This window comes from Brugia malayi (genome assembly GCF_000002995.4).
Source record: "Brugia malayi strain FR3 genome assembly, contig: Bm_v4_ChrX_scaffold_001, whole genome shotgun sequence".
Lineage (NCBI taxonomy): Eukaryota > Metazoa > Nematoda > Chromadorea > Rhabditida > Onchocercidae > Brugia > Brugia malayi.
Window position 1 is genome coordinate 879,871 of NW_025062479.1, and position 13,513 is coordinate 893,383.

Genomic DNA, 13,513 nt, shown 5'->3' on the forward strand with positions numbered 1-13,513 from the left:
CGATCTGAATAAATAGATAGATGAGAGATGGGTGAAAAAAAGAGATCAATCAAGGGAAGCTTTTCAACAATCAACAATCAAATTGCAATTGAAAGATTATAAATAATAAGTTTATCAAATGTTACAATTTGCAAAAATTGACGAAAAGAAAAGCAAAAACTGTTTCAAAATTCATTTTAAAGTATCTATTCAAAAATTTATTTTATAGTAACTCATCCATTATCGTCATTTATACATGACAAATTGTCTCATATTTAACATAATTAATTAATTAATTGATTAATGTAATTTAATAAATTGAAACAGTGGCGCAATTTTCTTTTTTCTTTTTTTTTTTTTTTTTTTCATATCCATTTAGAGGAGAGAGTGTTAATTGAAATTGAGTTTGATGATGCGTTTAGAATTTTTCATTTTCTCTTTTACTAATTCATTGTTTCATCTCGTTGATTCATATTTGATTAGGAAGAGAATGAAGATGTTGGATTGAGCTTAAATTTTGAAATTGACATTCAACTCTTTTGCTATTCCTATTTCATTTAAATCATTAAAGTTCATTGATAATTTTGTATTCTATTTTTCCTTCATCTTCTATAATCAAATTATTATCGCAGAGGAACGGATAGATTTATTATAAATTATTTAAGATTTAGCTATTGAAAAGAAAAAAGGAAAAACAAAAATTGAATTAACTAAATGCTTGCTTGCAATCCCAAAAGCAGTAGAGAAAATTTAGCTTTCCTAGATTCGTCATCTGAAACACCTTTAAATACAGATTTCTCTCAGAGTGAAATAAAATTTTAAAATTTATTAGTTCAGTGAGTAAAAAAATGTAAAAATAGTATCAAAGTTGCATTGAGTGAAGTTTATAGCATGGAAAAAATGACGCTAAACTGATACAGTACATTGCTGAGATAACAAAACGAGAATTTATGGGAAGCACTAAAAGAAATACCCAAACATTCAGTAAATTAATTTTTGAAATGCTCTTTCTATCGGTGGGAATTGCTAGCAAAAAGCCTTCTGATTCCCTGGTGATTCGATCATTGGATTTTCTACAAATAAATTAGTAAATAATAGTATGTCAACATTCCGAAACTTCCTTTCTTAAAAAGAGATTTTTGCTCAAAAAAAAAAAAAATGTAGGAGTTATTTCCAGAAAAATGAGCATTTCGAAAATAATTTAACAACGAATAATTAAACAAATATGTATGAGTGTTACGGGATATTCTACTTTTTACCCACAGTATTGTATCTACTAGTGAATGCACATATCTGTTACAAAAAGATTAGATGGCTATTCAGAACGGTACGTCGTCACTAAGTAATATTAGCATTGAGTAATCTTTAGATCTTCAATTATTAGCTGTGTATCTCCAAATATAAACAGCAAAATTTTGGTGTAACCCTTCCACGTGACAGAATAAATGAATACGTAACTGTAATAAGAAGTTAATCAAAAATGAAAAATGCGACATGTCATCATATGTCATTAAGAATGAAAATTCACATATACAGTACAAATGCGCCAATGAATTAGTGAAGGACTGTATGGTTAGGTAAGAAGGATATGATGCTATTCTCGAAAGCCGGTTTTTCATCTCTTCTATGCTAACAATTTCATCAACCGTATTAGCTCCCTGTGCTTACAATTCAATTCACATTACCGCTTTAAGCTCCCTATGACTTTAAGCATCATTTTGATGTCACAGCAACAACACACACTACACCAACAACACAGCAGTACACATTAGAACTACCGACAAAGCAGCACACAGACAAATACACAAACTCGGAAAAAACGTCCGACAAGGACGCTAAGGCCTTCCTTCCCTCAAAGAATATCCGAACGATGCTCGCTCCGCCTCGGTATTGCAGCCAGAACAATGAAAACGGAGCAAAAGTACGGGCGGTTTCATTCCTAGTCAGGGGCCTTAATAGCCTCAGGGTCTCCTTGCCCATCTCCGCCCCATGGAGACGGGGAAGGCGTCAGGCTCGCCACACCCTAACAGACTAACATCCCATCCCTCGACCATCCGGAAACATGCTATCACCACCATACACATACATACACACTCACACACACACACACACACACACATACACATACATAACACATGCACTCTTCGTCTTAATTAAATTACCCAAGTTTAATAACACACTATACCGTTCAGTATATATCCGCTACCTTGAAATTTTATATTTTGTTAAATATAGATGAGGTAGTGGTAGATGGAGAGAGGTATCAAGTTATGGAAATTGGATCACCTAGCGATATGCCTGAGGTAGGTCAGACATCAGGAATTCCTGAATCGTTAATTGTACTTGGATAATTGCTGATTCTGGAAATAAATACTGCTGAGTGATCAGTTGGTGAACAAAAATATTGATGAGCGAATAGCAATTGAATCACATAATTTTATGAAAGGTCAATAGGTTAGACATTATCTATTCCAAAGTGAGAAGAATAAGAACGAAATCAGTAAGTTCATGCTATCAAGTTGGCAAATCTTGAACGTTATAGTATTGAAAATTTTCTGTTAACATTGAACCTTTTTTTTTTTTGTCTTATTCTAATTTATTATTTGGTGCAAAATATTTTTTTTTCTTTTTATCAAATAATGAAATTATCACATAGAGGAATCTATAGCATATGGCAAAAGATCTTCAGAAATTCCTTTTACTTCTTTTTCTTTTTTTTTTTTTTTTTTTTTGCACATAATTTAATTTTAGAGAAATTTGTAAACAAATAAAATCTAGTAAGGAAAGAGCAAGAAAAAAAAGTGACAAAATTTGCTGACAAGGAACATGAAAATTGGGAAAGAAGGACCTAATTAGCATAATCATGTGTAAATTTGAAATCATTTTATTGCATCAAATATAACAACATCATCATTATTAGATAGCTTAAAATTTGATCAATATATGAATGAATTATACATAATGGTCATTTGGTCATTTTATTTATATTTATTAGCAAATATATATATATATATATATGCTAACTAATTGCTACGACACTAATTACCCCTTTTAAATTTTATCCAATCTTCTCAAATATTTAAATAATACAATGAGAAAGAGAGCTTTCTTTCATTCTTCATTCATAATGCAAATACAATTGGAAAAAATGTATTTATTAAAGAATATTAACATCTATGTTGATAGATATTGATAAATGATATTTATTGTTCAACAAAATTTCATTATAACGATAAATCATTGATGAAAATTGAAATTTGATGAAAGATGAAGGAAAATGTGATAAAGAAAGAGAAAGAAAAACGATGAAATAGAAAGAAAATTTACAATTTCTTCTTTTAATATACCGTACTACCACCATTTCTTCTTTGTATTTGCTTTTCTTTCTTTCTTGCTAAGATCACTTTAAGATTCTCTTCATTCATTCATTCATTCAGTAGAAGAATATCTATCCGTAAAAAAAAAAAAAAGAAAAAACAAAATTATGTCTGTCTCCTGTCCTCTGTTGAAATGAATATAAAAATTTGCTTCACTACATAGCTACCAAGTGAATTAGCTTCCCTTCATAAAGTACACTTCAAATGCTTCTTTTCTTTTTATCCTCTCTAACAATCTTACTTTTCTTATTTCTTTTTTTTTTTCCTACATCAAAAAATAAAAAATAGAATAAAAGAAAAAAAAAAAAATGCATCATACAAAAATAACACTTTGTCCAATTGCTTGTCCACTTATGCTTACATATCGTCATTATTTCATTTACGTTAGCTTTTTCGTTTAATCATCTATTTGCCTATTTCATTTTATTTGATTTTAAATTCGAAAAATTGATGGCGTTAACAAGTCCAATTCTAATGTTAGCTTGATCATCTTAATGTTAGCTTAATAAATGTGAAACCTTCAAGAAATAGTTATAATTTCCATGGCGACAAAGAATTACGAGTTCAATTAGAGCCACAATTTTTTTTTTTACTAGCTAATAAATTGCCACACGATTTCAGAATTATTCGAATAACTTCATAAAGGTTTAATCAACTACCTTCAGAAACTTATTCAGTTGTCCCCTCTATCCTTTTCTCCCCTTCCTTCGTTTCAACCATTTCATTTAACTATGAAAAAGGCAAATTGAAATTTCTCAATGAAATGATAAAGAAATATCATTTCATCGATTTAATTCCTCATCAAGCATTTGACATATATCATCAATAAGATTACTTTGAAATGATGAAGAAATAAAGATAATAAGAAGAGTGAGAAATGGTAACTTCTCGATGGTGAAACAGGAAGAGAAGATAATGAAGAGTTGGGTATGTTCATGAACAATTGGGATAATTTTGAGATTGATATTGATAATGGAATAATCAATATTTTAAGTTAATAGGGGAGAGTATAGAGAGAAAAGAAGATAAGAATCAATTAAATTTTTGATTGATTTGTTACAAAAGATCATTCGTAAAATAGAAAAGGGAACAGAAAGGAAGGGAAAGAGGACGTTTATTGTTAATGGGTGGGTTGATAATAGGAGTGCAACCGTTTAAGGTAACCCGAACAACAGGAACAACAGGAATAACAGGATAGGAAAAGGTCAGAGGAGACAAACGTATCACGAACTCGTACATTTCTGTTTAATTCGAGAAACTTGCTGCTGAGCTGTCTCTTTTACTTGCTACTAATCGCTCTCGGCAATCAAATCAATACCGATTAAATGATTGACAAATTTGAAACAAATTTTAAAAAATTTAAGAGAGAAAATTTTGATAAATCGTTCCAAAAAATAAGGCACTTTTATGCATTTGATAAAACGAATCAAAATTTTCATGAAAATTTGGTAAAATTTTTTACATATTTATTATAAACCTAATAATTTCTCGAACTAAATGCTCTCTTTTTTTGTCAGATGGATATAGCAATGAAAATTCGGACAGACAAGTTAATTCTGGCTTTAATTTGAAGAGGTAAAAATTTTTAAAAAAAAAGTAAAATAAAAAAGTTATGATCTAAGTATAAAAACAAATTGAATCAAATTAAAGCTTCTTATATGAAGAAGAATGAAGAAACAAAAAAAAAAAAAATCCAATCAAATACAGTAACAGCAAATTTTTGATCATTTTTTGATTACAACCAGCAGATATCATGTAAATTATACAAGTGCTAATTACATTAATTATTCCTAACAACCAAAAATATTAATGAAATATTACTGTTTGCTATTAGCAATGATAAAATGATGAATTGATCAAATCAAATGGCAATTTTACAAATTTTCCTTCCAAATTCACAACTTTCAGATTTTTTTTTCTTTTTTAGCTATCTTCATTAAGCATTTTTACATCATCAAATTTGCACACTTACTCTAATTGATCACACTACTCATTTTAATCATTCACGCACTTTCTCGTATAAAATAATGCTTATATTTTTCTAAGCTGAAGTAATGAAGTAATATTTTCAGCCATTTTCATTAAGTTTCCACTTCAAATTTGCACTATTTTTACACATAAACTTTTCATCAGATTAAAATGTATACCTATCAGATCCATTAAAAAATTAATGTTTTCGTAACTAATTCGTTGCATCATTTTGTCAAAATTCTTTTCATTTTTTCTATTGGATAACATAAATGAATTAATAGTTTACACATTCATTCATTCATTCATTAACATAAAGTGATCTTCCTTTTTTTTTTTTCTTTTTATCATAAAAGATTTTTTAGGAAAAAAGCAAAAATAAATTTGATTGAAAAAAATAATGAAATTTTTTTCTACCGATTAACTCTTCCGTGAATTCATATTTTTAAACATTCGCTATTTTAAATTATATTTCTATTTTTAGTGCCATCTTCTATTCTCTTATTATTATTTCTGTTGTCATCATCATATTTGCATTTTTATTTCCTGTCTGATAGCATTATCACAAACATCAATAAATATCAAAATAGGAACAATTATTTCACATACATTGAACAGAATGGATAAAATTTTATTATACATTTTTCAGTATTACACACAATAGAAAGTGTTTTTTTCTTTCTAATACTTTCAATAAAAATAAGTCTGTTTACTTTGTATGATACCCATAAATCAATTTTTGTTTTTATTTTTTTTTCCCTTTCACAGATCTCTCCACATATTATCTACCATTTCTATTAATGGAATGAAAATATCTAATTCTATTTTTTAAATTTAAATACAAAATTCAATTGTTTATGCATAATTTTAAAATTAAATGTTATTCTTATTTCGATTTTATATCAACTCTAAAGGTAAGTTATTCAAAAAAAAATTCCTACCTTTATTGTAACGTAATGAAAAGAGTTATGACTGCATTAAAGTATGTCAGAATTTTGATAATTCAAATGTTTCAACTCTATTATAAAGATAATGTGACACGTTAAGTGATCAGTGGATGATAAACTAAAATCTGTAAGATATTTAACAGAAAAGTTTCCTAACCGACATCACTTGTCCGGTTAAGATACAATGTATAATGCAGATTATCGGATAATTCAGGAAATTTTTATGATCAAAGAAATTCTAAAATTTTCAATTTTACTTCTCATTCATTTTTCTAGTTTCAAATGAAAAGCCATCGATAGCAAAAAGTATTCTTCCATTAATTCGCATTTTCATTTCATATGTGACAAAATTTTTCAGATGAATGCATTCAGGAAGTAAATATTATGAAATTCAGTATGAAAATTTCTTGCTTTTTTTGTTTGTTACTTTTAATTAATATTTTTTAAATTACTTTTAATTAATATTTTTAATCAAAAAAAAAAAAATATTTTTTTAATCTTTTTTTTTTTGAAATAAAATCCCACGAAGAATTCATCAGTTAATTCATTCTTTAACAAATCATTCATGTAGTTAACCATAAATTAATCGTTCCTTAATCACTGAATTAAACCAAAGAATTAATATATTTTAATTTAAAAATTTTATTTTTTACTTATGTTGAATACTTCATTCATGTTCTAACCAAAATTTTTAATTCTTAATGTTTACTTTTTAGAGGAAAAGAAGAAATGAATTTCGTTTTTTGCTATAGCTCTGAATAAAATAGAATGAAATTTATTATTTTTCTATATTAAGATAAAATGGACAAAATTTAAAAATCGATTTACAACATTTATAATAACCTAAATTACACAATTTTTTCGAAAAAAAAAATTATGAATAGTCAAAATGTGCAAAAAAGAAGTGATCTTATAAAGACTAATTAATGAGAATAAAAGTGAAGAAGATAGGATAAGATGAAATGAAAATGAAGAAAACGATAATATAACATTTTCCTCTTGAAAAACAAAAAAAATAATTGAATCCAATAAAATTAAGCACAGTTGGTTAAGAAAAATTGGCAAAAAACTTTTAAAAAATAAAAAAAAAATAAAAATAAAAATAAAAATGAAAATAAAACGAAAAAACAGGAAAGCAAAGTTGTAAAACAATGGAAGAAATGAATAAAGATTTAGTGATAAGGTAACTTTTGACAAGTCAAACAATGAATGAACGATAAGTGAAATGAAAATAAAATATCAAATAAACTAAAGAATTCGTTTGGGACAAAGTTCAACTAACAGATGCCATTATTGCTCATCACAATTTACCAATGCTATCCATCATTTGTAATAATATGCTATCATCAATATTTAAATAATTGAAATGGTAAAACCATTTCTTATCAATATTATATTTCATTTTCTTTGCTATTAAGAAATAGAAATACCGAAAAATATTTGTCAAAATCCATTTTTCACTTATAATTTATATAATTTTAGTTAATAAAATTACAATAGTAATAGTTGCAAATGATAGATAATAAAAATCTTTTGATTTTTAAATACAAATATCATTTTGTAACATTAAAATAACAATTCTGCTGTCTAATTTTATGGCAATACAATAAGAATTTGTTTTTCATTTTATTTTCAATATTTTTTCGTTCAATTTATTCAATACTTAATTTCCAACAAACATTATCAATTTATTTTATTAGAAAATAGTCGTATTTATTTATCTCTCTTCCTCTCCCTTTGCCCTCTCTCTCTCTTTTTCTACCCCATCTATTTTAATTCATCATAATTTTTATCAACCACAAAATTGTTAACTTTTTCCACTTTTTTCTTCTACCTTTACTTTTTTCTTGCCCATCCTTACTTTCTTTCTACATCAAAGAGATCACGTACTGAAGATAAAATTTCTGAATTCATTCTGATTGATTAATTGACTGACTGATTAGTTGATTGATTGATTAATTAATTAATTGGCTGTAAAATTACATCTTTCATTCTTCCATCTTTTACCAATCATTGATAGCTTTCACAATTTTTTGAATAATGCTAATACCTTCCATTTGATAAAATTTGTTGATTGCTGAATGTGAAAAAGGTTATTATTTTTTCCTAAATTGTTTATAATAAATATGCATAACAAATGATACGTCAATAAATGAAAAAGCATAATTTTTACTGTTAAATTTAACAACATATAAACGAATTTCAACCAAAATTTAAATAATAATATTGATTTAGCACACGGAGAAGATCATTTGTTCAACTAAAATCTCGAAATTCAATATGATTGATTGCAAAATACTTTACATTTTACATTTGTACTTTACATATTAGCTATGACTAAATTATAGAGCATAATTAATGAGCTGAATATGTTTTGCCATATTGGAACTTTAATAGATTCTAAATGATTACGAATCAGTGATACGATTCTGCTTTAATTCCTATTAGGTAGCCAACTAATTGTCCTAACCCATCTATTTATTCAACGCTTGATAACCCGCATAATTGCCAATCAACCTGTAAATAACATTATCGATCGTTTGCAAATTTTGAAAATACACTTCGTATCCATTTATATTCTACCACATTATATTGCAACCTAATGATTAATTGTTAAAGTTGTAGACTAATTGTTTAATCGGTAACATATTAGTTTTAAATTTTAAAAAAAAGTCTAAAATTTCTAATAAATTTTTTTTTTTTTTTTTACAATTAATGGTTTAATAACGATCATTTTCATACCATTATGATTCAAAAGAGAAAAAAAGCTAAAGAAACAGTGATAAAAACAACGTAGATTGTTCATTGGCAAAATAGTAAATTGATGAAAATATTTAGCAATAAAATGAAATGATAGAATGACGAAAATAATCATTGTTTCATGATATATTGTACAAACAGGTTATTAAAATGAGAGAAAAAGTAGTTAGCGAACAGTCAATTTCAGTAATTATTGCACTTTCTTTTTTAAAATTTTCAAAAATTTTATAGGCAAATATATCAGTAAATTGTAACAGCACAAAATAAAATGATGAAATTTGCAAAATTTAAAAAAAATAACACTTATATAAGCGATTGATTGCAAAATGAAATTCAAAAGATTTTTTCGTTGACATCCTAAACTAATAGAAGTTCTAAATTTTATTCTTTGCAAATTATGCTTCTTCTATATTTGTCATTAACTAATTAACACAACTGACAATATTCAACTATCAACTGAAATCAAGAATGCCTAGCATTTAATTAAAAATATAAAAATTTTAAATATAGGTAGAAAGTAGAAGAAAATATTCCATAATTTAATTTAATTTCAAAGAAAAAAGAAATGCTGATTAAAAATGGCTAATTGTCACCGGTACATAGGTACGAAATAATTTTGACGAAACAATTGTTCATAATATAGCGTGACATCCATTCATTATTCGTGTATTCTGAGTTATATATGAAAAATATACTCAATGAGAGTTTTTTTTTTCCTGTTTTCTTAAACGGGAAGAAAGCACCAATTCCATATATTTCACTGCAAAATAACTTCCGCTCAATGCTATGATTTTCTTTTTTAAATAAAATTACCAGTATTTTGATTGCTAGATCTTTTCATATCCTTTTTTCAGTATTTTCTAATAAAGATGTAATGCTATCTTTTAATAACAGATTAATATTTAAATGGACAAAGAATTCAATTATGTAATAGTTCACAAACGGAAATATGTCGTAGCACTGTGACATGAAGATCGTTTCGCTTCATTTTCATCATCTCATCATAGTAAGATCAAGAATAACTCAATTAAGAATTTTAAACAGTTTGGCTTCATTGATTACTATAACATATAGTGAAAGTTAGATGACCATTATCCCGAAAACGAGTATAAGTCAAGGAAAAAGTTTTAAAAGATATTACCGAGATCCTTTATCATTATTCCATTTTTTCATTAATCTTCAGTTTCGAAAATTTTTGATATGTCTACTTACATAGAATATGATATAACTTTCTACCATAACAAGTGTAACATCAAAAATACACTAACAAATCCATGTTAAACAACACGTGTTCTAAGAAAGAAAGGATAAAATCGCTGCAATAGCAGGATTTCACTTTAGAAAAGTTTCCAAGATTTTTTCTTATATTTTCTCTTCGCTATTTTGAAAAAAGTTCACTAATGTTTAAAGTGAGAATAGACATAGTTGGTTATGAGATGTTTATACAATATACAGCATGTATGGGAACACTGAAAAAGCACAGAGTAATGATATAAAATGATAATTTTTTTTAGGAAGCAATGCAACACAGGCATACAGGCATAAAGCATGTGCTTTTTAAACAACAAATTCTGAATGTTTCAGAAGAAAAAAGGAGAAATTACGAAAAACAAAAGGAAGAAATGAAAATCCTATACAAATGCGTTTTTCGATTTCTAGTCCTTATCTTCTTAAAAAATGTCTCCTGAAACATTTTTCTTTGTAAATCTTTTAAAATACTACTTACTCTGCTGCATTCTGAATATTTTTTAAAGAAAGGCCAGCCAATGTACTAATGAAACCGTTCAACAGTCAGTACTGTAATAATGCATTAAGATTTATCCAGAATACCATATAGTTCAGTTGAAGAAGTAAATGGGTAGGATTTATATTAATCTATGTGAAAGCAATTTTATGACAAAGAAAAGTGAAAATATGAACATAAATTCTAGGTAATGAAATGAAAAGTTGTCAAAGTATAAAAATGACAAGCTAAAGAAAATCCTTCCGAACTATTTAGCAGTGTCAGAAAATATTGAACAATCAAGTAAAAGTAGCTTTTGGGTTGCAGTGATGAAAATAAAATCCATACGTTACATACACTTGAAAATTTCGATCAAAAAAAGCACGTTTTTAAAACTCTTTCCGGAAATTCTGGATAGTAATTCTTTTTTTTTTTTTTAACCCAGAATGACAAGAGTTACGAGAAATAATACATGAAATTAGATAAAGTGGAAGGTAAGATTACAGGACTCTGTGAATAGTTTAGCACCAAATATGCTCCTTACTACATAATCTTCACTACAAGCTACAGCATTACAATAGATACAGAAAGAAAAAAGCTCTAAAAGACGGTTATGTAAGCTATTTACTTACGAGTACCACGTCTTCTTGCTTCCTCAATCATTTCCTCTTGCAGTGTTTCCATCAGATCCAAACGTGGTATCGCTGGTTTTGGTTCGAAACTACAAGAGTATTTATCTAGCAAAAAAATTTTCTGCAAATAGTTACAAAGATACACAGACACACTGTCTGACATGTTTAAAAGTTTCGATAAAATAGGGGTGAAATGATTCATCAAAAGAACAAAAATACCTGACAAATAAATACCACCGCCTTTATAGTTATTGCATTCGAAACACTGCTACTTCGTTACGTAAAGTAAAACTTCCAAATCAATGAATCAAAATGAGTCTTGAAAAATCCAATCAACAAGTAATTTATTTTTGAAATTTTTACCCGAAAGCAACGTAATCATGATCACGATCCTTCATTGTAGCCCAAGTGAATGGAGCGTTCTTGTAGCCTTAAAAATTTACAGTCATTATAATGTGGCAAAAATGACAGCTAATTTTTATTAGATATACAATTTGAATATACTAAAGCACAAAAATTCTGTTAACACTTATTTTTGTACTTCAACTTTCTAACCCTACCAATTTAAAAATGCAAAATTAGCTCGTGATCAAAGTTAAAACTTCTTTATTTTTCCTAAGTTTCAAGGGGACTAAACAGCTGAAAACCCCTAGACAAATATTATATAGCTGTGTTAGCAGCACAGACATCAGCCACGTAAGTAACATAGACGTGATTTTTCTAGTAAAAAATTCTTGTAACAACTTTGTTTATTTCAAAACTACTTAATCTGTTTATTATAATTCTTATCAAGTTGTGACAGCCTCGATCTTTTGAGGATTTACGATACAACAAAGAAACAGACAAGTTACGACTATAACGTATGATACTTTGCCAGTAAAGTACAACAGATATTAACACTCACTTCGATCAATGACGATTTCAATTTTTGCAGAGGCATAGTAGGCTATAAGTACAAGTACAATAGCCCATGCAATGACCTGACCTTGAATTGGGTATAATTCGAAGCCATGAAAGCCCATATGATGTTTGAAACTGAAAAAAAAATATAATAAAATCAAGAGTTTCAATCTTCAAACTCCCTCTCCAAAATTAACAAATTCTTTGAAAGCAACAAACTTTGTGATCGGTTCATTTTGTTCAGCGGAAAAGGGATCCATCTTTCTCGCTGCTTTCTCAACCAAACTTTTCGCCTCCTTACCGATTTCAATCTTACATCGGAGTGGCGCAGTAGTTCTGGAGAAATAACGAATTGCTTTCAGAGTGATTATTCTTTGAATATGCAGTTGGCGTATGCTAACTGACAGCAATCCATGCATTTCTGTAAGAAAAAAAAAGATATTAACAAAAAAGCTGATACGCATAGTAATGAAAGTAACACGTAGTAAATTATTCAAAACCATCTATTTAAAAAAAATCTGAAAAACTCTAAAACGAAAATTTAGAAAATTAGAATGTGATATATTTCTGAATCACATTTGCCCAATAATAGCATGCATAAGAATTTTCAAATAGTCAACTTCAAAATAGTCGATAATGGAAACATTACACCAGTAAAGAACTGTAGGGGTTGAGATTTTTTGGATGCTAAGAATTCATAAGCTATCAGTAATATGAATAAAAAGGAACCCTAATTTGCTGTAACAATCAGAAATACGCCATACAAAGCGGATCAACATTTCTAATAACTATAACTAATGGACAGGAATTTCCAATATACTAAAAAAAATAACACTTTCATATTTTAAATCTGACAAAAAAAGAAAAATATGAATGATATGCAAGAAAAACACATTTGTAAAAACAGTTTTGTAGAGGAAATTTTAAAACCAAAAAAAAAAAAAAATTATAAAAAAAATCAAATGGAAATTTCTAATTCTAAACAGATGTAAAATCTATGACATTTTCTCCATATATCTAATTTAAAAGACCACCCCTCTCTGATTACTTAATTTTGCATAAATTATTTTCTCACCTTCCGATAACAAAAAAATATCCCGCGATGATGTCATATCGATTGAAATTTCTCGTCGAGAAAAAAAACACCACTTGTAACAAAAAATCCACAAGCAAACACAAACATACAGCTACACAATTTTCGTGCCAGGACCAATTATCCTTGAAATG

At 27.6% G+C, this 13,513-nt stretch overlaps 1 protein-coding gene across 1 annotated transcript; it reads right to left on the reverse strand.

Annotated features, from left to right (window-relative positions):
• Positions 1-11,378: 11,378 nt before the first annotated feature.
• Bm10156 (Uncharacterized protein) lies at positions 11,379-12,705 on the reverse strand (the record flags this gene model as incomplete). The annotated part of the gene is made up of 4 exons (XM_001895663.2): positions 11,379-11,475; positions 11,750-11,816; positions 12,291-12,421; positions 12,506-12,705. 4 exons carry the CDS (start codon positions 12,703-12,705, stop codon positions 11,379-11,381), a joined length of 495 nt encoding a protein of 164 aa, XP_001895698.2.
• Between the last annotated feature and the right edge of the window lie 808 nt (positions 12,706-13,513).